The 25,777-nt window shown below is 37.6% G+C and overlaps 1 protein-coding gene across 3 annotated transcripts in view; it reads left to right on the forward strand.

Annotated features, from left to right (window-relative positions):
* NUP153 (nucleoporin 153) overlaps positions 1 to 25,777 on the forward strand; it is a 70,138-nt gene that overhangs the window by 1,941 nt on the left and 42,420 nt on the right. For all 3 annotated transcript variants that reach the window (XM_047733674.1, XM_047733676.1, XM_047733673.1), the window contains exons 2-5: positions 12,612 to 12,837; positions 22,263 to 22,511; positions 22,625 to 22,764; positions 22,848 to 22,976. In XM_047733674.1, the coding sequence (XP_047589630.1) occupies positions 12,612 to 12,837; positions 22,263 to 22,511; positions 22,625 to 22,764; positions 22,848 to 22,976 (744 nt within the window). The remainder of the gene's footprint in view (positions 1 to 12,611; positions 12,838 to 22,262; positions 22,512 to 22,624; positions 22,765 to 22,847; positions 22,977 to 25,777) is intronic.

Genomic DNA, 25,777 nt, shown 5'->3' on the forward strand with positions numbered 1-25,777 from the left:
TTTAAATTCATGTATTGGATGGTCTGGACAGAGTTTAGAAAACACCTCATATATTCCAGGTGACAAAAGGTACAATCACAGCTTATTTTTAAATGTACTTAACCTAAAAATCTAATTTTGGGGAGATGATGCCTTAACATCATAGTACCTATGATCAAGTTGTCTTAGAGCTGATAAGATTTTGGGCTGTTTAGTTTTGTTTTGGAGTTTGATAATTTATCATTTCTCCTTATTTAAAATAGTTTTAGCTTCTTGTCCTAGCCATTTAACTGAAGAAGAAAATACATTTTAGCTTTTGGATTGTGATTAAAGGTGTTTAGGGTTTCTTGATCAGCACTGCCAGTGTTACTTAATATTGGCAGAAACTACTAAAGTGTCCAGGAGTATACAAAAAAAAATGTTCAATTTTTAAAATCTTAAAATAAAGACTGTCTTTAGTCCTGGCTGGAACTTTTGTGGACTTGTAGACTCCCTGCTTGCTGTCTACTGTCTTAGGCTGTCACCTCTATGTTTTGCAGCAGCTGCTGAGTCATCATGAATAGCAAGGAGCTTCATGACATGGCATGTTTTAGACTAATGTTATTTGATTAAGTTTCCAAGGGTTTCTGGGCAAAAATGAAGTTTTTGGTTGTGTGGTAGAGGGTTGGAATAAGAATGAGAGGTCTGGCACTGTTCATGGGTGTTTGCCATTGCCTGTCAGGCCAGTTAGCTTGGGCAGTCATGCAGTACCTGCAATTTTTGCATGTGTTCCTCTGACTTGTCATTTCCTGTTTTGACTTCTGGTTTAGCTCTGCTGAGATACATCTAAAGATTACATTTTTTTCTTTTAACTTCTGATCTTTAAAATATCATCTTGCTTGGAAATTTGGAGACAAATCCATTGTCTTATTCAACTAACTGAAGGGTAGTAACTTAAAGAATTGTAGAAGCAAAAATGAAGAACAGCCCTGAATAATGTAAGTTGATCATTTTCCCTTGCCTTCTGTACTACCCCCTAACTCAGCCCAGATGCCTTTAGGGAATGGTATCGTTTTCCTAGCTGGTAGTGAACAGGACACTAAAGAAGATGTGGTTTTTGTCACTGTTTCAGTTTCCTTTCCCATTTCTTACACAGATTGTCAGGTCCAGGAAGTTAGCTCTGGCTATTAAGCTTTTCTTAATAGTCACCACAAAAAACTTGAGTCCGTGGGGAAACCAAAACCTTGCCTGGGAAAGAGTCTACTGCCACCTCCTGGTGAAAGGGAATTACTCATTTTTGCCCTTTTTTGGGGGGGTGTGTTTAAGAGGTTTTTGTCTTCTGGCTTGGAGCTGAGGGAATCCACTCATTTTATCTGCCTGGTTGTAGTTTATCTTACACCAGGTCAGTTTTTGCATTTAGCTATTTTAGAAGAAGGAGGGAACCCCTTTTTTGAGTAGCTTATTAGATCAGGAATCTGCACACTTTTTTTGTAGAGGGCTGGATAACGAATATTTTAGGCTTTGTTGCTGCAAGTTCGTTGTTTTGTTTTTACAACCCTTTAAAAAATGTAAAAATAGTTTTTAGCCTGAGGCTTTTATAAAAACAGGCTGAGGGCTAAAATTGGCCCACAGGCCATGGTTTGCCTAACCTTGGTTTATATGTTAGTTTAGGATTTTTTTTGTTTTGTTTTGTTTTGTTTTGTTTGGTAGTTTCTATATGATACTTTCTCCCAATATGCTCCACTTGGGATCTGATGGGGAAAAACTATTTTCAGTTTTGTAAAGTAATGATATTCAGACATGGAATACTTAAGTCATTCCAGAGGTCACTTAGTTTTGTCTTTATTTTTACCTTTATTTGCTTTATTTTATCTTTTTATTATTTTTAAAAGGTTTATTTATTTTAGAGAGCGAGTGAGCACGAGCGGGAGGGGCAGATGGAGAGGGAGAGAGAATGTCAAGCAGGTTTCTGTGCTGTGCAAGGAGCCCAACTTGTGGCTTGATCTGATGACCCTGAGATCAGGACTTGAGCTGAAACCAAGAGTCAGGTGCTCAATCCACTGAGCCACGCAGGGTCGCTATTTGTTTTATTTTAGATGTTAAATACTATCAGTGGAAACAGAACTGGAAATAGTTGGTAGGGAAAAAATGTACTATAATGCAGTTAGAGCATCCAGGTTTGAATCCTGTTCTGCCAGCACTTAGGGAAGCTATTTAAATTCTCTCTGCTTAATTTATGCATCTGTAAAATGGGAATGGTTGTGAGGTTTTAATGGGATGAGTAAATCTCTTACAACAGGACCTGGCATATGTATAGTAAGAACTCATTTGAAATTGTTGGATTAAATACAACCTTTTGTTTGTTTTTATTTATTTTTATTTTTTATTTTTTTGAATTTTTTTTAAAGATTTTATTTATTTGACAGAGACACGGCGAGAGGGGGAGAACAAGCAGAGGGAGTGGGACAGGGAGAAGTAGGCTCCCTGCCCCTGTGCAGGGCTCCATGCCAGGACCCTGGAATCATGACCTGAGCCTAAGCAGAGGCTTAACTGACTGAGCCACCCAGGCACCCCTGTTTGTTTTTAAAGATTTTATTTATTTATTAAAAAATTTTTTTTTAAAGATTTTATTTATTTATTTGACAGAGATCACAAGTAGGCAGAGAGGCAGGCAGAGAGAGGAAGCCATCCAGGCGCTCCAAGATGTTATTTATTTATTTGAAAGAGAGAGAGGGTACACGGACAAGCAGGGGAGAGCAGCATGCTGAGGGAGAGGGAGAAGCAGGCTTCCTGCAGAGCAGGGGGAGTCCAGTGTGGGACTTGATCCGAGGACGCTGTGATCACAACCTGAGTAGAAGGCAGTTGCTTAACTATCTGAGCCACCCAGGTGCCCTAAATACAGCCTTTTGATTTACATGTTTGTCTCTGAATTTTGCTGCCTCTTAGAGATTTCTTTCTCTTTATGTACTCAAGCTCAATCTTTTAAAGGCCTGTATTGGATTTAGGGACTTGTTTACTGGGTGATGAGGTGGGACTTTAAACTGTTACCCTCTAAAGTACTTATTTTCAAACACATTGTCTTCATAGAAATGTCAGTTATTGAGTGTATCGAGGAAAATAAATCAAATATTAAGTTCAGTGCATAGTAGGTTTTTTGTTTGTGATGAGAGGCCCTTGTGTGTGATATTTTAGCAATTCACTTACCAATGTTTTTAATAAAATAAATGACAACAAAGCCCAGGGATTGTCTCCATGTCCCGGAAAGTCCCCTGATGAGGCCAGTATATATTAGTTTGAAATAAAATCAAGACTTTGGTCTGAGGTCATTAATTACAACCGTTTTCTTTAGGTACAGAATATTATTAGGACGATGTAATGACCTCGTGTTTTTAGAAATGTTTTATTTGTAGCTACTTAGCTTGTCCTGGTGTAATATATTTATTTTTAAGATTCTTCATGTTAGGGGGCACCTGGGTGGCTCAGTGGGTTAAGCCGCTGCCTTTGGCTCAGGTCATGATCTCGGGGTCCTGGGATCGAGTCCCGCATCGGGCTCTCTGCTCAGCAGGAAGCCTGCTTCCCTCTCTCTCTCTGCCTGCCTCTCCGTCTACTTGTGATCTCTCTCTCTCTCTGTCAAATAAATAAATAAATAAATAAATCTTAAAAAAAAAAAAAAGATTCTTCATGTTAGGAAGCCTGATATAAAGTCTTGCCACAAGATACAGTTTACTTTGTTTGCTATCAGAAACAGGATGGTAGAATGCCTTTCCTGTGTATAAATGTTTCAGTTTGCTTGATTTTGCTGATCTTCTTCATAGTGTGATTTGAAAAATAAACTCTTAAATCCAGTTTTCAAATAGATTATTTAAGAAAAGTGATGATATCTTGCAGGTAACTTTTAGTAGGTTAAAAACTGCTTTGGGCTTTATTTGGTCTCCTATGGCTAGTTTCAAAGGATTTAGGGATTTCTTTTCTTGTCCTTGTTTGGTTACTTTTAATTATCTATTAATACTTGCTCTAAAATATGGATAACTAAAAATAAGAGACTAAGCCAGGTCATGTTTCTCCTTACTGCATTAGGGCAGAGTTTTGAGGGATGTTGAAATTTGTGGCCAGTTGTAGTTTAAAATTTTTTTAGCCAGCATAATTTGTATGAGTTTTTTTTTTTTTTCCCTTCATCTCTTGAGGTGGAGCAGAGAAATAAAAATTATGGATTTTAAGTGGCTAGCAGCATTTGGAATGTGGCTAGGGGAACCTTGGCTGCTGAATGACTATTGGTAGGTTGTAAAATAAGACAAAGTAGCTTCGATTTGGAAGTTAAATTCAGATGATTGAAAACAGATTCAGTATGACCACATTAGAATTTGAATACTTCATTACTTTTTTCGCTCATGGAAATAGCTGTGAGTTAAAGTTATAATAGAGATGCACTATTAAAATCGATGGTAGAATAGATATTTTTAAAACTGGAAATAACTGAAAGGTTATGATGGCATCTTGATTTTTATTATTTAGCATTTAAGATTTTTTTATAATTGGATGTTCTTTAAGTCTCATGTGAAGTCTTGGCTTCTTAGCCCTTATTCTTCGCTTGGGCTTGGAGGGAACTCATTAGGGAAACTATGAAGTAGACTTTCAAAAAAAGGGGCGCCTGAGTGGCTCAGTGGGTTAAGCCTCTGCCTTCGGCTCAGGTCATGATCTCAGGGTCCTGGGATTGAGCCCTGCTCGGCGGGGAGCCTGCTTCCCTTCCTCTCTGCCTGCCTGCCTCTCTGCCTACTTGTGATCTCTGTCAAATAAATAAATAAAAATCTTAAAAAAAAAAAAAGACTTTCAAAAAAAGTTTGGAAAGGAGAACCTAGCGACATAGGAGTTCAGTGGGTAAGGAGAGTGTGCACAGAACATTGGAAGAAAGGGAAGTGACAGGTCTCAACAAAATAAAGGCATCCAAAGAGCAGATAGAAGTCAAAACAGAAGATAAATTGGGATGCCTGGGTGGCTCCGTCGGTTAAGCATCTGCCTTTGATTCAGGTCATGATTTCAGGGTTCCTGGGATCAAGCCCCCTGTCCAGGCTCCCTGTTCAGTGGGGAGCCTGCTTCTCCCTCTCCCTCTGCCCCTTTTTTTCCGCTTGTGCTCTCTGGCTCCTGCGTGCCCTCACTCGCTCTCTCTCAAATAAAAAAATCTTTAGAAAAAGAACTGAAGACAGATTATATTTGATATTTATAGTTAGAGATCCAGTGAAGTTATTTGAGAGAGGAGATTTTATAATCTGAATACTACTATTTCATAGAGGACAATGTGGAGAAAAGAGAGTTGAACAGAAGTCAAGAAAACTAAAAACTAATAGAAATAGAGAGTTACATAAGGAGAGGGAAGACCATATACCCTTGGTAAGGAGTTGGCCATGTGGGAGAGATGTCTTTGGTAATTCTGAGATTACGAATTGGTGAAAAGATACACAAAAAAAGAATGTCTTTTTCATTACAAAGGAGTTCTGAGTTAGGATTGTGGAAAAGCCTTGCCCCTCCTCCACCCTCTTTCATTAATCATTGAATTCTGATTAAAAGTAATTTGAAAAGCTAATATAGTCACAGTGTCTTACACACTGATTGTGCTTAATATCTATTTAGTGTTGAATTGGATTTACTTCCGGTTCCAGATTATTTATTGTAAATATCAGTGGTATTTCTGATACTTTGCCATGTTTGGGCAAATGAAGAACCCTTAGTTCTTGGAAAGAAAGAAAAGACTCAGTTTAACTCGTCCACATTTAAAGATTCACTCTTACTCCTTAAAATTAACGTCATTGTTTATGATTACCTAGTGTAGACTTTGCTTTAGGGTTAAAAAAATTTTAATGCCCCATTTGTTTTGTTGATTTTTCGAAGGCCTTCATTAATTTGCTTTCTTTGGCTACCTTTCTTCATTTAGTTGGCTTTATTTGTCATTCCAGAGGATGGTTCCGTTTTCCCATATTCTTGGACTGCTTTCACAAGTTGTTTTTTTGGAGGAAGGGGTATTAGTGTGACAACAAAAATTATTTTTTCTTAAGGTGAAAGTATTACACCAAGGAAATACATGGTTTATTTTTGAATTCTAGATTTGCCGAAGTCCTTTTTAGCAATTTGTCACAGAATATTTTTATGTGGGCATAAGAGATTGGTTGAGCAGTGCAGTTGTGGATACATTTTTTTTCTTTTATTGCAGTTGTAGATAAATTAAGAGTGCATCTACTCATCTGTGCACAGTACAGGTCGGTGCCTGTCCTCACAGAGGTGATGCCCTAGTGGAGCTGATGGACAGGTTGCCATCCTGCTTGACAGTTTGTCATCGTGTGGGAAGTACAGGGGGTGCCTGTCCCAGACTGGAGGATCAGAGAATGTCTTCTGTGGAAAACTGACATCAAGTTACAATGGGGGCAGTTTGGCTTACCACAGAAGCCTCTGAAAGTAGAGAAGTTAATCTTGTGTAAAGTAGGACTTCAATATTCACACCGTAGTAGACGTTTACTCCATGTACCTCTCTTTCCCTGTCAGAGGTATTCCTCCCTCCCCCCACTTAATATCATAAAGTGGTTTTCCTTCAGGTCCATATAGGAGGCTGGTTTGTCTCATTCCCATAAAGACCTGAAACATTATCTCTAAAGAACTGAAAAGGTAGACCTTCTTTAGTAATAGCTTTAGAGGAGCTTTCTCTTTCATAAGAAAACTACTTTTCCCCTTTTCCAGTTTCCTCACTCTTTCTCACTTTTCCATTTAGTGGCTGAAGTATCCTTTGGTAACAAGTAGCTCTCCCAAGTATACTAGATAGACAGACTCCCTTCCCTGGTTGTAGTCTACCCAGTTCTGTGCATAATCAGATTTCTATTTTCCCTAGAAATTTTTAAAAATTTTAACATCTGGTAGTTATTTACTGTAACGAAGTGTGTTAACTAAGTCTTTTATACTGGAAATAGGTTCAAAAGTAGGCTTTTATGTTTACTGATGGTTTCATTTTCAGAGTTGATATTATAAAGTAGGTATTTACGAAATTGATAAAATGGTATGATGTATTCGATAATAAGATAATCATGGAAATAGGGTAGTTTTTTAGGCAAAAGTTTATATTGTAGTTAAACTTGTACAACAGTTAACATTTACCACGGCCTTCATTGGGAAACGGGTCTCTTGAGTTATAGATGATTTTAGTGCACTGGTTCTCAAACTTTAATTTGCATGAGAATCACCTCACCAGCTTGTTAAAACAAATTTGCATTTCTCACTTGCTCAAAGGTGACATCAGTGCTGCTGATTTGAAGACTTTAATTTGAGATCACCGTTTTAGTCCTATAATAGTGATGAGATAGGTATAGAACAAAAGATTACACACAGATTCACACACATGCACACACTCATGATTAAAGAGGAATTTTGAAAGATACAAGTAGTTATTTAAAGTTTATTAGATTTTGTGTTTATTAATTAGGTTACAGAACCTTAGCATGTGCCAAGGACAGTCCTATATTTAAGACTTTGCACTTTTTGTTCCCTCAGTCTATAATAGTTCAGTAGAAATTTGCATGGCTAGGTCTTTGCTTATATAAAATAACTATCCCATTTTGCTCTGCTGCTTTATTTTTGTTCATAGCATTGAATCACCATATTATGTGTTCTTATTATATTTACTGGTGTGTTTGCTCCCAGAGAGCAGGAACTTGTTTCTGCTGTCTCCCACTGTTCCTTGCCTGATATGTGTGTGATTAGTAAGTGTTGATTGAATGGATTGAATGGACAAAATAATGTCTGTGTTTACCTTTGTAAGTTAGACAAGATTCTAAAATATTTTACAGAGGTAAAGATTGAATGTAACTTCTGAGTAACATGAGTGCTTCCCCACCTGTTGTATGTGTTTTCCTTTGTTGATAAAGCTATGGACTGACTCTTTAATTTTCATGTTCATTAGGAAAAAAAACTAACATGCAGCACTGCTTTATCAGCTAGGGACCCTGCAAGAAACGTGTTCACTTGAGATGGTTCATCTGAAATTACCTATAAGAAAGAGTCTACATAGAAATATGCTGGTGGTTAAAGGAGTAAATACTGGATAGTAAATACTGGATGCCCAGAAATTAGCAGTAGTGGGAAGCTGCTATTCTTCCTAGGACTGGAAAGGATAAGGAAGAAATTGGTCTAGCTGGAGTGGAGAATGGCCCTCTGGCTGGAGCAGGGTTCTAGAGGTAGGATCCTTGATCAGAGAGGAAGCCCAAGAACAACTTCTCTTTCCTCCCTTCCATAATCTCTAGTATCCCCTGGTATCTTATGGGCCAATCCTACCTTCTGGTAAGAATCCAGTTTGGTGGGATGGGCTGTCAAGGATGGAATGAGGGAAGAGCAAGTGAAGACCAAGACGGCATCAAATCTGTGATTTCGTAGATTTCATTCTGTAGGAAGAGCCAAATTTATTGAGAGAAATGAATAAAAGAAAACCATTAATAATAGTACAGATAAAAACCATGGCTAAAGTGTGGGGCTCACTGGGAAGATACTTCTGTGTGCTGCGGTATATTCAGTTCAGTCTGCTGTAAGATCTCTTTTTCTGATTAATTGTAGAGTATCTTATGTATATTTTAATTACTGTCTGACTAGTGTTCCACATACGTATGCTTTCCTTAAAACTCTTAGAACTTAAGTATAATTTTTATTTGCCTCTTTCAGAGGGACCTTTTCCCTGAAATGTATTGTAATTTCCTGAAATGTATCTAATTTCCTAATATCTTTTACTAGAATGGTAGTTCTCAAACTTTAGCTTACATAGGACTCACATGAGAAGGTTTGTTAAAACAGGTGAGCCCTGTTTTTCTGAGTCTAGTAGGGCTGGGAGAGGGCTTGAGGGGAAGCTGACATTACCAGTAAAGGGATCACACTTTGGGAACCATTACACAAGAGTCCACTGAGCTTAATTTTTGTGGTTGCCTTAGGATCATTTACCCTCCAGAGGTATCCTGAAGTTAGGGATGTTGGTTTTCCATAATGGTTACAGGTCAGTTTAAGCACCTGTGTTTCTTTTTACTGTCAAGATCTTTGTGCTCTCCTTCCTTGTGCCCCCAGCAACTCCTCTCTCACTGTCCTTTTCTTGTGCTAGAGCAGCTGTGGGCCATGATCAGATACATTGGTTAAATTTTAGTTGAGAAAAGAGAAGGATCCAAGCAAAGTTCATGAACTTTAGAACTAGAGTGAGCTTTATTTTATCCATTTTGACTGTTCAGTTTTGTTCACTGATTATTCTCCATAATACCTAATGCTGTCCCGTAAGTGACCTTTGGTGAAGTAGGGTATTACTTTTAAGTTGTTCTGTACTTGCCCCCTCCTTTTTTTTTTTTTTAATAATTTTTATTTATTTTGAAAATTTCTTTTCAGTGTTCCAGAATTCATTGTTTATGTACCACACCCAGTGCTCTATGCAATACGTGCCCTCCATAATACCCACCACCAGGCTCACCCAACCCCCCCCCCCCCCCCACTTCTCCAAAACCCTCAGATTGTTTTTCTTTTTTTTTTTTTTTTTTTATTATTTTTTTAAAAGATTTTATTTATTTATTTGACAGAGAGAGATCACAAGTAGGCAGAGAGGCAGGCAGAGAGAGAGGGAAGCAGGCTCCCCGCTGAGCAGAGAGCCCGATGCGGGACTCGATCCCAGTACCCTGAGATCATGACCTGAGCCGAAGGCAACGGCTTAACCCACTGAGCCACCCAGGCGCCCCCTCAGATTGTTTTTCAGAGTCCATACTCTCTCATGGTTCGTCTTCCCCTCCAATTTCCCCGAGACCTCTCCTTTTTTTTTTAAGTTTTTTTTTTTTTTTTTAAAGATTTATTTATTAGAGAGAGAAAGCACAAGCCGTGAGAGGGGCAGAGGGAGAAGCTGGCTCCCCTCTGAGCAGGGAGCCTGATGCAGGGTTCAATCCCAGGGTCCTGGGATCATGACCTGAGCCAAAGGCAGACGCTTAACTGACTGATCTACCTAGGCATCCCTAGAGATTTTTTATTTATTCGTTTGAGAGAGAGCAGGCAAGTGAAAGCAAGGGGAAGAGGCAAACAGAGAGGGAGAAGCAGACTCCCTGCTGAGCAGCTCCCCCACCCCATGTGGGGCTCAATCCCAGAACCCTGGGATCATGACCTGAGCCACCCAGGTGCCCTGGACTTGCCCCCTTAAGTGAGTAGGGATCACAGGGAATCTCTGATACTTTTTGTAGCCTAACACCTTAGAACTTCACCAAAGAATTTATTTTACCTTAAATTCTTGCTGTTTTGCTTTAGCTAACTTATTGCTTCCTATCAAGTTACTTTTTTTCAAGTCTTATTTAAATAATGTTATATCTTGTAAGCACTTTCCAATCTTTTGAAATATATAGGAAGGGGTAAATAAATCTTTAAGTATAAATAATAAGTAAAAGTAATGAACATTATAAGTATATTTTATGAATACTAAATTATGGATATAGTTATATAATCTTTCTTTCCAGAGGAACTAATACTGTGTAACATTAGCATTGAGGAGGGGAACAGTGAATTTGTGCTTTTCAGTAGGGAGTCTTTTTTTATAGGCCTGCTGGCTTCCTATGTCGCTGGAGAGCTCACATCGCTATAGTTTGGTTCAAAGTTTCTGTTCGGAGAATACGTGGAAGAATAACTACATATTTCCCAGTTGATACCTACACCTTTCACATAGTGGAGAAAATACTATTCAAGTGCCAGTTTCAGAAGTGTGTTCTATCTTTTCTGTTGGCCGGGTATTTCAAGGGCCTCTTTGTCTTGGGTTAGCTTTTGGAGTAGATTTATATATTCTGCCTTGATTTTTTTTTTTCTTCAATATTTTATCTATTTATTTGACAAAGAGATATTGAGAGAGGGAACACAAGCAGGGGGAGTGGGAGAGGGAGAAGCAGGCTCCCCGCTGAGCAGGGAGCCAGATGCGGGGCTCGATCCCAAGACCCCGGGATCATGACCTGAGCCGAAGGCAGACGCTTAACCGACGGAGCCACCCAGGCGCCCCAGTGTCTTGATTTTTAACTGTTGTTTTTTGTACCTGCCAATTCATGTTTTTCCTCCTGTGGTTCTTTCTTTGAAATACTACTGATGCTACTTTATGAAGGAAATCATTGCCTAAACTTGGTTATCTCACCCCAGTTTGTTTCTGCTAATTTTTTTTTCTCATTAGTGATAAAATTATCCGTATGGGTCTGTTATATTTTTGGAAATTGTGAGGTGCTTTCACATTATTTCATTTGGTCTTCATTATGGTTCTCTCAGGTTGGAGTGGGTGTTACTGTTTTACCTAGAGTAAATCAAAGTAAAGGGAGGTACTCAAACTTTTCCTAGATCCTACCAATCCCAAACCCTTTCTCTTAACTCTATCCCTAGGTAAACCACAGTAGTTGTGTTTGTACCTTAGACAAATTACTTAAAACTTCACTGTCTCTCTTTATCCATAAAGTGACATTATTAATATCAATTTCATAAAATTATTGTGAGGATTCAATTTAATATGTATAAACTACTTAGAACAGTGCCTGGCACATAGCAAAGCTACAATAAATGTTAAGAGCACTGATAGTTGTACCACATTCTTTCCCTCCCCTTAATAGTTGTCATAATAAAATTAATTCCTTGGATTTTCAGACAATATGTGATGTAACAAAATTTTCCCATCAAAAAAACTTAGGTTATTTATTGAGTTTATTATGTTGGATTAATTGTTAATATGTCTTAAAAAACCTCATTTTTAATTGTCCAGGTTTTTTTCTGTATTAGTGTGCAATAAAATAATTGTTTAAGGAAGCTGTTGAAGGTATTATTTATATTGCTTTTTTTTGCAGTTTTATGTCTTTATTTGACAATCAGCGATTGGTTCTCATCCATATTAAGTAGATTTTTTTGAAAGTGGCGACGGGTACATAGGGAACCAACATGTAGAGCATATTTGATGAATCTTCATCCCTGTTACAGCTTTCTGGGCAATGGCGCATGGGTATGGAACGGAACATTCCTTATTCCTTTGGTCCACACGGCTTTTTTGAGCCTGGTGTCAGTGTGTACATCTGGAGTTCCCATCTCCTTTATGGCAAATTTCTGGATCTCTTGGAGTGCCTGAGGGGCACACATGCTTCCTGAAACCCACTCCATGGTTGTGCTTGTGAATGTGGGTAACGTATTCTCCAGCCACTATCTCGTTGATGGCAGAAAGGCCCTTCTTCTTGCCACCCTTCTTTGTAGGAGTTCTGCTGGGCACTGGTTGGAAAGGAAATGTTGCTTCTTTTAATATTCTAGAATCAAAATAGAGACGCCTTTTCTTTGATATTATAGTATTTTAGTGCATTATTTTATTATTCAAAGAAAAAAGTATATGGCTTATTGGATGGTCTGTTGGCGTTTTCAAGGGTTAGGACACAGGCCGTTTGGGGCGGTTACTGACTCACGGACGTATGCGTATGGAAGAAAGTGGGTATTTCATAATGTCTACAGAATTTGTAAAATACCATCACGTCAGCATTAACTCAGATAACTGAACTTTAGGAAACTTTGTTGAAAGTAGTCATGATTTGCTTGATATGATTTCTGTAATTAGGTACATATTTTAAGAGATAAATTTCTAAAACTGTCTTATGTGTTTTTTCCTCCAATAGGGCATTCTTAGCAGGGTTACAGAATCTGTTAAGAATATTGTGCCAGGATGGTTACAAAGATACTTCAACAAGAATGAAGATGTATGTGGCTGCTCGTCAGACACAAGAGAGGTTCCACAGTGGCCAGAAAATAGAGATGATGATCATCTGGTCTATGCTGATGAGGAGAGCTCTAATATTCATGATGGGAGAATCACTCCTGAGCCAACAGTCAGTAATACAGAAGGTACGTAGCATGTGAATATTTTGTTAGGTGTGATAGGTTTTCATAAATCTTCTCACATTGCCTTGCTGTAGTAAATCTCATTGGGTAGTACATAAGCTGTGTAGGAGGAGGGTGATCAGGTTCAAATGAGTTATTTATCAGCTTTTTGTTTAGTAAGGGAGGTTGATATATCAGTTAGGAATGCAAGCTCTGGGATTAGACTTGGGTTTTGAATTTTCAGACCATCAACTGTCATGTGTCTTTTTGGACAAGAGAGTCTGTTTTCCCCTCAGTATCCTCATAATTGTTTTGATATAGGTCATGGCACTAACGCAACACTATAGAAGTGTGAACTCTTACAGTGAAACTGTGATAATGCCTCCCCCAACACTAGAATTTAGGTGTAGTATAACCGCAGTTGGCTCCTGTCCTTTCTGCGGCACGCTCAGCTGGGTCATTTCGTTAGTCTTAGAATTAAGTGAGCCTGCATTTTAATGGCTTGAGCGTTTTTGGATCCTCTTACGGCATTTTGATGGGGTTTACAAATATTGAGTAGCTTCAGATAATCCATGAACATGGCATATTTGGAAATATTTTTCTGTTATTTCACTGTATATAGTTTTTACAGCTTTATTGAGATATACTGTTTCACATACCCATTTAAAGTGTACAGTTCAACGCAAAAGAATGAAACCGGACCACTTACACCATACACAAAAATAAACTCAAAGTCAATTAAAGATCTAGATGTGAGATTTACAACCATAAAAATCATAGAAGAGAGCATAGGCAATAATTTCTCTGACATTGGCCATAGCTACATTTTTCTAGCTATGTCCCCTAAGGCAGGGGAAACAAAAGCAAAAATAAACTGTTAGGGCTACATCAAAATAAAAAGCCTTTGTACAGCGAAGGAAACCATTAACAAACCAAAAAGGTAACCTACTAGAATGGGAGAAGATATTTGCAAATGATATATCCAGTAAGGGGTTAATGTCCAAAATATATAAAGAACTTCAGCAACTCAACAAAAAACTCCACAAACATTCCGCCTAAAAAATGGACATAGGATCTGAATAGACATTTTTCCAAAGAAGACATAAAGATAGCCAACAGACATGAAAAGATTCTCGATATCAGTCATCAGAAAAATGAAAATCAAAACCACTATGAGATATCACCTCACACCTGTCAGAATGACTAAAATCAAAAAGACAAATAATAAGTGTGGGCAAGAATTTGGAGATAAAGGAACCCTTGAATACTGTTGGTGGGAGTGTAAATTGGTACAGCCATTATGGAAAACATTGTGGAGGTGGAGGTTCCTCAGAAAATTAAAAGTAGAATTACCATAGGAGTTCCACTACTGGGTATTTAAAGAAAAAGAAAACACTAATCTAAAAAGATAAATGCACTGCTGTGTTTATTACAGCATTGTTTATAACAACCAAGTTACGGAAGCAATATGATTGTCCATCGATAGAGAATGGGTGAGGAAGATGTGGAACGAACACACACACACACACACACACACACACACACACACACACAGGAGTAGTATGTGACCATAAGAAAAGATGAGATCATGCCATTTGCGACAACATGCATGGACCTAGAGGGTATTGTGCTAAGCTAAATAAGTCAGAGAAATAAGACAAAGCCATATGATTTCAGTCATGTGGAATCTAAAAAAACCAGATGAATAAACAAACAGGAAGCAGAATCAGAATGATAACTAGAGTGAACAAACTGATGGTTGCCAGAGGGGAGGTGTATGGAGGTGGGCAAATAGGTGAAGGTGGGCTGGAGATATAAGCTTCTAATTAGGGAGAAAAGAAGTCACGGGGATGAAAGGCACAGCATATAGTCAGTGTTGTTGTTGTAGTGTTGTATGGCGACAAGTGGAAGCTGCACTGGAGAGCATCCCGTAATGTATAAACTTGTTGAATTGTATGTTGTACACCTGAAACTAATGTCATGTTGTGTGTGAACCTATACTCCAAAATTTAAAAAGATAAAGTGTTCAGTGGTTTTAAATATATTCACAGCGTGGTTAAACCGTCACCATAGTCCGTTTTAGGGCATTTTCATCACCATCCCTGTCACCACCCCCAAACCCTAGACCCATTAGTAGTCCTTCCCCATCCCAGGCAACCACTGATTTGTCTTTGTCTCTCTGTAGATTTGCCTAGACTGGACATTTCATATAAATGGAGTCACAGAATATATGGTCCTTTGTTGACTGGCTTACTTCACTTAGCATGTTTTCAAGGTTCATCCAGGTCGTGGCATGCATCCAAGCTTCTTTTTATTGCCAGGCAATATTCCATGGTAGGGATAAAACTCCATTCTGTTTATCCATTCATTAGTTACTGGACATTTGGGTTTTTCCACTTCTTGAACATTATGAATACTGCCGCCTGAATATTCATGTGTGCAAGGTTTTGTGTGGCTATGTTTTCTCTTGTGTGTATACCTAGGAGTAGAATTGCTAGGGCACATAGTAATTCTGACATTTTGAGGAATAATTGTTTTCCAAAGCAGATATATCATCTTGCCTTCCCACCCACAGTGTATGAAGATTACAATTTCTTTACATCCTCACCAACCTTTTCCATTTCTAAATGTTTTTTTAAAGTTAATTTTTTGTTTTTTTTTTTTGGTAATCTCTACACCCAACATGGGGCTTGAACTCATGACCCTGAGATTAAGAGCCCAGGCTGACCCAGCCAGGCATCTCTTTAATTTTTTTATTATAGCTCTTTTAGTGGGTTGAAGTGGCATCTTCTGGTTTTGATTTGCATTTCCATGATGACCAGTAATACTGAGCATCTTACCATATGCTCATTGGCTGTTTGCATATCTTTGGAGAGATAACTATTCACATCTCCTTTTTCCATTTTTAATTGGATTATTTGTCTTTCTGTTGTTGAATTGGAAGAGGTCTTTGTATATTCTGGATGTAAGTCCCTTATCAGTGTAGGGTGTACAAATATTTTCCCCCTTCTGTGGATTGTCTTTTTTACTTTCTTGATAGTGTTCTTTGAAGCATAAAAGTTCTTAAATTTTTTTTAAAGATTTTATTTATTTATTTGACAGAGAGATCTCAAGTAGGCAGAGAAGTGGGTGGGGAGGGGAGTAGGCTCCCTGCTGAGCAGAGAGCAGGATGCAATGCGGGACTCAATCCCAGGACCCTAAGACCATGACCTGAGCCAAAGGCAAAGGCTTAACCCACCAAGCATGCACGTGCCCTAAAAGTTTTTAATTTTGATGAAGTCCTGTTTATCTCTCCATGTGTTTCTTTATATTTATTTTCTTTCACTATATGTTTTAGCTTATAAAAGTTTTCTGACTATGTCTTGCCTAAATAATTGAGGTGGATGTATGGCCTGTTAATTTTGGTGGATATAGTAACATCTTTTCCTGCCTGATTTGCTTGTCGTGAAACCCAGTGAGAATGAAGTGGGCCTGAAAAAATGATTCCCAGTGTGGGCAAATGGCTTACCTAAGTTTTCTTAGTAATTCTCAGTTTGGCTTAGTCTTTAAATGTTTGCTTATTTTTTGTTAGAATAACTTGGAAAGTTCTATTATCTATACTTTGGACAGATTTCTTTCAAATACATTACCAACAGCCGCCTTGAGGCTTTATCTAGTAGGTCTATGCTGACTGACTTCATGTCATTTTTTTTCCTGGGCACTTAAGGGGGACCCTGGCTTCTCCTTTCGTTAGAGACTTCCAGTGTTCCCCGGCCAATATCCACAGTGACTGACACTATTTTCCATCTTAATGAGCATACTTTTGAGGATTAACTATCTTGAAGATTTAATTTAGTTCAGGGGTGAGATAAATGGAGTGTTTCTCATTTTACATCTGTAAAGTTCTTTTTTGCGCGTGTTTGTATTTTCAGTAAAATAATGGAATTAATTCGGTGGTTTGCCGAGGTCATTTCCAACTTGGATTTTATTCCTTATGTCACTAAGGTTATATCATAGCTTTTCTGTTACATGTATAGTATACATACCTTTGTGATTTAGTGTCTAAAATTACCATGGAAGATTTTAAACTGCACAGGTAAGGAGGATAGTGCAGTGAAACACCCACGTACCCATTACTGGGCTTCAAAGACAACCAACTTATGGCTGATCTTGTTTTCTCTGTTTGCACACTTACTCACCCTAACTTCTCTAATTATGTAGAAGCAAATTGTGAGCTGCTTTTTTATAGTAATTTCAGGAACTTCATAGCATTTCCCACCTCATTCTTACCTTAAATCTGAATCCTGCTCCTATCTTTTTCTTTTCTTTTTTTTTTTTTTTAAGATTTTATGTATTTATTTGAGAGTGAGCATGAGTGTTGGGAGGGGCAGAGGGTGAAGGGAAAGCAGCCGCCCCACTGAGCGGGGAGCCCAGTGAGAGGTTGTGGATCATGACCTGAGCCAAACGCAGACGCTTAACCAACTGAGCCACCCATCTGCCCCAATCCTGCTCTTATCTTAAACTTTTAGTCCCAGATAGTTCTTTTCTGGGTATTGGATTATTCAGTAGTTGTAATCACATAATATGTGATTTAAAATACCATTGGTAACTCCCCAGTGTGATGAATATAGCTCTTACTAGAGAAAGAACTGTTTACTCTGAAACATTACATTTAAATTTGACAGTGCATTCTCAAAAAACAACTTCGACCTCTCTGCTCTTAAAGTTGTGTTAGATTATTCGAAGCTTAAAATAATGGAAAGCTTAAAGCAGTCCTGAATGTTGTTTACTCAGTATTAATTTTGCCAGTGTAACTTTTGTATTAATAGTAACTGGAGCTGGAGGGGATTGTGCATTCTTCAAATAGTACAGGGCAGTACGAACAGTTATAGAATCTGTGGCCCATTTAAAATCTGTTCCTGCAGCTTTCTGCCTGTGTGCTTCGTTGTGTTGACTATCTTAATGATGGTGAGCCTTTGGGTGTCTGGATTTCTTCTGCTAGGTTAGTGGAATCTGAAATAATATACAGGTTTCATTGAGTTAGTTATGAGTTCAGGCCTCGGAAAGACTCCACAATGGCATATCTAGTACACTAGTCAGCAGTAGATTGAAGTTGTGGACTGCTTTGTCTAATCGATACCATGTGATTATAGGTATATTCTTAGAAACTGAGCATTTGTGGCTGATAGAAATCTCTAGATGACATTGCCCTATTTACTCACATTCTCCCAAACTGTCTTTGGGCTTGGTTTGGGGGTAAAGAGGTCCTGTAGGTATTAAAAAGTAACACTGCTTTTGGCATCATGCCTTCAAGCAGATGTAGGTCATAGTAGATTTCTTTTTCCTTTGTAGTTTCTGTGGAGACTAGACTTAGCAGGTGTCTGCCCATAGCTAGAAAATTGTCCCCTTGCTTTTATCCTATAGGATAAACTGATGCAGGGATGAGAGAATGAGATAAGTAAAAAACAGTTTCATGGTATAGTATACTACAAAATGAGAATACTAAATACCCCAACAAACATTTCAGCCTTTTTGTATGTGCATCCTGACTGCAGAAAAATTGAAATAATGTGTAAATGCCAAAAGGTTTAACTGTCAGTACCAGTAGATTTTCGGACTCTAGGCAGTATCTATCTTGAGTGAACTTGATAAGAAATTATTACATATAAAACAATTTAAATGTTCTATTAGATTTTTAAAATACGGCTTTTTGTGAATAGTGATTTGTTTTTTAAGATTTTATTTATTTATTTGACAGAGAAAGAGAGCGAGTGAGACAGCACAAGTAGGGGGAGCAGTGGAGGGAGAGGGAAAAGCAGGCTCTCCTTTGAGCAAGGAGCCCAATATGGGTTTCGATCCCAGGACCCTGGGATCATGACCAGAGCCGAAGGCAAATGCTTAACTGACTGAGCCACCCAGACGCCCCTCTTTTGGTTGAATTCTAAGTGTTTTATTCTTTCTGATGCCATTGTTAATTGAGTTTTTTGTTTTCTTTTTTCTTTCTTTCTTTTTTTTTTTTTTTTTTATTTTAGTTATTTATTTGAGAGAGAGCAGGAGAGTGGGTTGAGGGAGAAGCAGACTCCCCACTGAGCAGGGACTTTAATGCAGGGCTTGATCCTGGGTCTCCGGGATCATGACCTGAGCCGAAGGCAGACGCTTAACCCACTGGGCCACCCCGGCACCTCTGGAATTGTTTTCTTATTTTACTTTTCAGAATGTGCATTGTTAGTGTGTAGAAACAGGTCACTTTTGTGTAATCTGCTATTTTGCTGAATTTGTTTATTCCAGCAGGGGTGTGTGTGTGTGTGTGTGTGTGAGTGTTAATGTATGTATGTGTGTAATATTTAGGAGTTTCTGGATATAAGCTGTATCATTTGCGAATAGAGATATTTTACTTCTTTTCCAATTTGGATATCTTTCTTCTGCTTGCCTTACAACTCTGTCCAGAGCTTCCAGTACTGGTTAAATAGAAGTCAGTAGAGCAGGTGTCCTTGTCTTGTTCCTGATTTTAGAGGAAAATCTCTTTCACCACTGAGTTTGATATTAACTGTGAGTTTTTCATATATGGCTTTTATTAAGTTGATGTTTCTTTCTAGTCCTAGTTTAGTGTTTTTATCTGCATCTTATTTTTTGCATAATAGTACTCTGAAACTAATCCAGAATTGTTTTGTATCAAGCCTATGTCGTTAAGTATTTTTGAAGACCTACTTTTGGGAAGAAAATTACAGCATAGCAAATGCGGTTCGGCAGTACATTAAAGAACAGTAGAATCTTCTTATGGGAAGAGTTAATCTCGGGTTATAAGGAATCATTCATCGTGAGGGTTTTAATATAATTCAGCATATTTATAGGTGAAATGATCTTACAATTTTTTTCTTTCTGGTAGATATTTAATAGGCATTTGTTTAAACTTAAAGTCCATTCTTCTTTATTTCATTTAGAAGTTGGATTCTAGGGACGCCTGGGTGGCTCAGTTGGTTGGACGACTGCCTTCGGCTCAGGTCATGATCCTGGAGTCCCGGGATCGAGTCCCGCATCGGGCTCCCGGCTCCACGGGGAGTCTGCTTCTCTCTGTGACCTTCTCCTCACTCATGCTCTCTCTCACTGTCTCTCTCTCAAATAAATAAATAAAATCTTTAAAAAAAAAAAAATTTAGAAGTTGGATTCTACCACTTCTATAACATGTTAGTCGTCCAAAGGCCACAATCATATGTAATGTGAAACATTACAAACATTCCCATTAAAATCAGATATAAAATGGAAGTCCATTGTTACTACTTCTAGATGTTAAAGATATAATTATAGAGGATGTCTGTATATGTGTAAGTATTGGGAAGAAGGAGGCAAAATGATCCTCGCCTGCCAGTAATAGTCAGAAAACCTAAGCCAATTGATTAAACAAAACAAAACAAAACTTGTTAGACTAAGAGAATTGTAGAAGAGAAATTAATCACAAAATTAATACAGGAAAAAAAACCAATAACTCTTACTTACTTTCTACTGTCCAGTGCCCTTAATTCTGGTTTCTGCCTGCCATGTTCTGCTTGGACTCCAGTTTTGTCTTCCAGGTCCGGAAATGTACCTAGGTAGAGAGTGGGATAGCGATAGGGCTCACTTTTTGAGTTTTCTATTTATTTTCAGTGTTTTTATTTTTGAGTGATGTTTTTTATTGTCTGAAAGACGTCCATTTTGTCTAGTTTAATAATTATTTAAATTATAGTAGAAGGGCTAGTCTGGAGGCCTAGTTATTCTAGCCTGTGAGTCTTTTTGTAAACTTGAAAAATGATTTAGAAGTTCTTGAAAATATGCCTGAAGATGAATAGAGAGATTCTGAAAAAGAATTAGGGGAATGTGGGGGGTAGGTTGGAGTAACTTTTACAGTTACTAAATGTGTTCTAAAGGTAGAGTAGGTCAAACATTATCCTACTAGTACAGATATATCACTGGGGAAAGGAGTGAAAAGCCTTTTGGAACTTAGTATTGTGGTAGTGGTGGCTTCTCAGTCAGTGATTAAAAGATAGCTTTTAGAATATGTTATTTTAGGTTATTTTAGAATAGGTTATTTTAGAATATTAACAGGATAACCATTTGGAAAACAATGAAGCCTGAATCATTCTTTCACTGCTACATCATAACTGATTCCAGATGGACTCAAGATTAAACATTATATTGAAATAAAAGTGACAGTGCAGTACCAAAAAAAAAATGAGTAAAATTTTTAATTTCTTACAGTCTTGGAATGGTAAAAGTCTTTGTAAACAAGGTGCAAGTTATTTTCTGTACTGTAAAAGACACCCATCAACAAAACGAATAGGTTCAACCAATGGTGAAAAATTATTTCAGATCATATCACAGGATCTTACTGATCAAAAATTAGATTTTAACTTATTTTATTAGTAAGAGGGACTATATCAGTAAGCAATTAATAGAAGAAAGGTAAATGACCAATGAATATAGAGAAGGATGCTCAGTAGCCCTCTCATTTAAGTAAGTGTAAGTAAGATAATGATGCCGTTTGACATAGTAGATTGACGGAAATCAAAAAAGGTTAATACCCAGGGTTAGGATGGCAGAAATGTACTTTGTCATTTGCTCTTTGTGGGAGTTTAGCTTGACAAGATCACAGTATGTCTCATAAGTAGAAACGAGCACACACTCTGATCAGTCCCCAGAAAAGTACCAATGTAACGGTTTATCCCACGGAATCTCATACCTTGGTTACTCAGGCAGCTCTAGGGGCTCAACTCAGGCTTACAGAATCAGCTATTTCTGTGAGTAGCTTAAGAGTATTTGTTTAATAATTTCATGTTTCTGTTATAGTTTTAGAGAACTGTGGATTAATCCAAAAGAATATTCTGAAAAGTACGCAGATATCAGTGTATATATGTTTGATGGAGCATTGGGAAAGTAATCACATAAACATAGTCAATGCCTGTGATAAAATACAACGTGGTCTTTGAAGCGAATGCTTTGTATGTAGAGACAGTTATATTGGTAAACAGAAAAACAAATCCTAGAACTGGATGCATCGTGTGATTATGTAATTAGGAACAACATTTATGTGTGCACATAAAATATCTGGGAGGATACACAAATTTAATAGTGGTTGTACCCGGAGGAAGACATCCTTTTTGTTTCATGACTTTCTTATATAGCTTCTTTAATTTTATTTTTTACAAGCAAGTTTTATAATACCAATTCAAGGAAAAGAAAAGGACCATGCACTTTTAGAAGTTGTATGTGAACCCTGAAACATGGTTTGATACTTGGTTAAGTAAATTCATTGCAGTTAGATGAAATCTTGTTTGGCTAAAGGATAGCCTAAATTGGGCTTATCATGGGAGGCTTCAGTGACTTGCATTGAACCTATATTTATTATATAGTTTTTTTTTTTAAAGACTCCATTTGTTGTGATACTGTATTGCTTTTTCTAAGCTGTGTATTCATAATATATATATATTTTTTTAAAGAACCCTCAACAACTAGTACTTCTTCAAATTACCCAGATGTATTAACAAGGCCTTCTCTTCATCGGAGCCATATGAATTTCTCCATGTTGGAATCTCCTGCATTACACTGTCAGCCCTCCACATCCTCGGCATTCCCAATTGGCAGTTCTGGATTTTCCCTTGTAAAGGAAATTAAAGATTCTACCTCTCAGCATGATGATGATAACATCTCAACTACCAGTGGTTTTTCTTCAAGAGCTTCTGATAAAGGTATTCTTGGCATTTGGTAGTAAAGTTAAATTTCGTGGGATAGGTTTTCTTCTGACTTGTAATTTCCATTTGTAATTAGTGCTCTTAAAATGCAGTGCATATTTTTGTTTCAGATATAGCTGTTACGAAGAACACTTCAGTGCCACCTCTGTGGTCCCCAGAGGCTGAACGTACTCCTTCACTCTCACAGCACACTGCCACCAGCTCGAAAAAACCAGCATTCAACTTGTCTGCCTTTGGAACACTTTCCCCTGTGAGTGTACTAATAGGATTTGATTTAATCACATTAGTTTTGAGTGTTTATTGCTCATAATTTATTGTTGCGTTTCTGTGCAGTCACTTGGGAATTCTTCAATCCTTAAAACAAGTCAACTTGGAGATTCTCCGTTTTATCCTGGAAAAACAGTGTATGGTGGGGCAGCAGCTGCTGTAAGACAGCCTAAACTACGAAACACAGCATATCAGGTTGGTTTGAATAGAAGGACTGAGAACTTAAAAATAATAATAGTAATAATAATTGACAAATAACTCATGGATCTCAAGTGGAGTTGTGGTTTGGCTATTTTTTTTTGGTAAAGTGATAGAACTGTGGGTTAGAAACATTCTTTTTATTTAGGGACTATCTGAACATTATTTTGATCCAAGTGAACATTTATTCATTACATTTGTGAGTGTGTTCTATGCATCTGTGCTTTAGGAATTAATTTAGGAGTTAATATTCCTTTTTAAAAAAATTGAGGTGTAAATTATGTTTAGTAAAACTTACCCTTATTAGAGTAATTGAATTTTAACAGAATACGTACAGTCGTGTGCCCACTCTGCAAAGTATTGAATAAACATTTCCATCACATGTGAAATGGGGAAGGGGTGGGGAGAGGGATTCTCAAGCAGACTGCCAGCTGAGCTGGGAGCCCCATGTGGGCTTCCATCTCATGACCCGAAGACCATGTCCTGAGCCAACATCAAGAGTCAGACACTCAACCAGCTGAATAACCCATGCTCCCCTTGCCTGTTATTTAATAGGGTTGTTTTCTTATTAATGAGTTTTGAGAGTATGTTATTCCTTTATTAAGTCCTTTGTTAGATATATGGTTGTGCAAACCTGGCTTAAGTCTTTTGAAGAGAAGGTTTTTACTTTTGATGGCATTTAGTATTGTTTTTTTTTTTTTTTTCTTATATGGTTCATGCTTTTAGTGTAGTATGTAAGACATTTTTGTCTAAGCTAGGGTCACAGATTTTCTTCTGTGTTTTCTAGAGGCTTTGTAGTTTGAGTTTTAATTTAGACTTCTGATCTGTTTTGAGTTAATTTTTGTCTGGTATGTATCATGTCAGGAGGTAGGGATCAAGATTTTTTTTTTTGACATAAGGGATGTCCAGTTTTTCTAGTACCATTTGCTGAAAAGTTTATACATTCTACATTGCTTTGCCTTGGTCTCTCTTTTTTTTTTTAAATTTTTTATTTATTTGACAGAGAGAGACACAGCGAGAGAGGGAACAGAAGCAGGGGGAGTGGAAGAGGGAGAAGCAGGCTTCCCACCGAGCAGGGAACCTGATGTGGGGCTTGATCCCAGGATTCTGGTTTCACGACCTGAGCTGAAGGCAGACACTTAACAACTGCGCCACCCAGGCGCCCCTTGCCTTGGCCTCTTTATTTGAAAATCAGTTGACCGGGACGCCTGGGTGGCTCAGTTGGTTGGACGACTGCCTTCGGCTCAGGTCATGATCCTGGGAGTCCCGGGATCGAGTCCCGCATCGGGCTCCCAGCTCCATGGGGAGTCTGCTTCTCTCTCTGACCTTCTCCTCGCTCATGCTCTCTCTCACTGTCTCTCTCTCAAATAAATAAATAAAATCTTTAAAAAAAAAAAAAAAAAACCTATTTGCTTTCTTTAAAAAAAAAAAAAAAAAAAGAAAAAAAGAAAATCAGTTGACCATATATGTGGCTCTGCTTCTTGACTTTCTATTATTTTCTATTTCTATGTATCCTTTGGCCAACTCGAAACTCTCTTGATTACTATAGCCTTACAGTAATCTTGAAATCACTAATGTGAGTCCTCCAGCTTTATTCTTTTACAAGTTTTTTTGGGTTTCCTAGATCTTTTGCTTTTTCGTAATTTTAGAATCACATTACCAGTTTCTTCAATCTACTGGAATATTGATTAGGATTGCATTGAATCTAAAGATGAATTTAGGGGAGAATATACATCTTAATAAACTCGAATCTCCCAATCCTTGAACATAGCATGGCTCTCCGTTTACTTGTCTTTTTGAAATTTCTTTTATCAGTGTTTTGTAGTATTCATCATACAGAACTTGCACATAATTTGTTAGACTTATATTTAAGTTTTCATGTTGTTTGATATTAGTTGAGATATAATAGCCCAAATAGTCTATTGAGTAAATTGAAAAGTAGATAAGATATCTTCCAGCAAAGAAAACTTCAGGCTCAGATAACTTCCTTGGTGAATTCTACCAAATATTTTAAGAAAGAAAGAATACCAGTTCTACACAAACTTTTTCATATAATGGGGCGCCCTTCCCATCATATTTGTGAGAGCAGCATTACTCTGATACTGAAACAAACTAAAGAATAAAAACCATGAATATCTCCACAGATGTATAAAACACATTTGACAAAATTCAGTGTCTAGACATGATAAAAATTTTCTGTAGCCTGGGGAGTAAATGGAGATCTCCTCAGCCTGTTAAAGGGTAGCTATAGAAAATCTTCAGCTAGCATCATACTAGTGGTGAAAGACTGAGTACTCTTCTCATCAGGTCAGGAAGAGAACGAGGATATTTAATGCCATGCTGCAGGTCTAGCCAACGCAGGAAGAAGAAATGCAAGGCATAGAGACATTGTGCTTAGCTACATAGACAAGCCCAAGAAATAATAAAAAAAAAAAGTTATCAGAACTTATAATTGAGTTTAGCAAGATCACAGAAGACAAGGTCAATATACAAAATCACTTGTATTTACATAAGTATTAGCAAAGAACAAGTGGAAATTGATAACTTTTAAAAAAATAAATTCAAGGTGAATTCCACCATTCTGTGTTTTGCCCTTAAGAGTTTTTTGAAGCTCATAAAAATGGTTTTGTTGTGTATATTACTGTGCTTGCTTTTACAGATTTTGACATTTTAAAGATGGAGAAGTAATTATACTTGCAGTGTGTAGGCTTTTCGAGAAGGGAGTCTATGTGAAGATGACAGTCCATAACAAACACAGCAATGGGATAGAAACAAGCATATATATATTTTTTTATTTT

The sequence above is a fragment of the Lutra lutra genome, chromosome 6 (genome assembly GCF_902655055.1).
Source record: "Lutra lutra chromosome 6, mLutLut1.2, whole genome shotgun sequence".
NCBI classification, from domain to species: domain Eukaryota; kingdom Metazoa; phylum Chordata; class Mammalia; order Carnivora; family Mustelidae; genus Lutra; species Lutra lutra.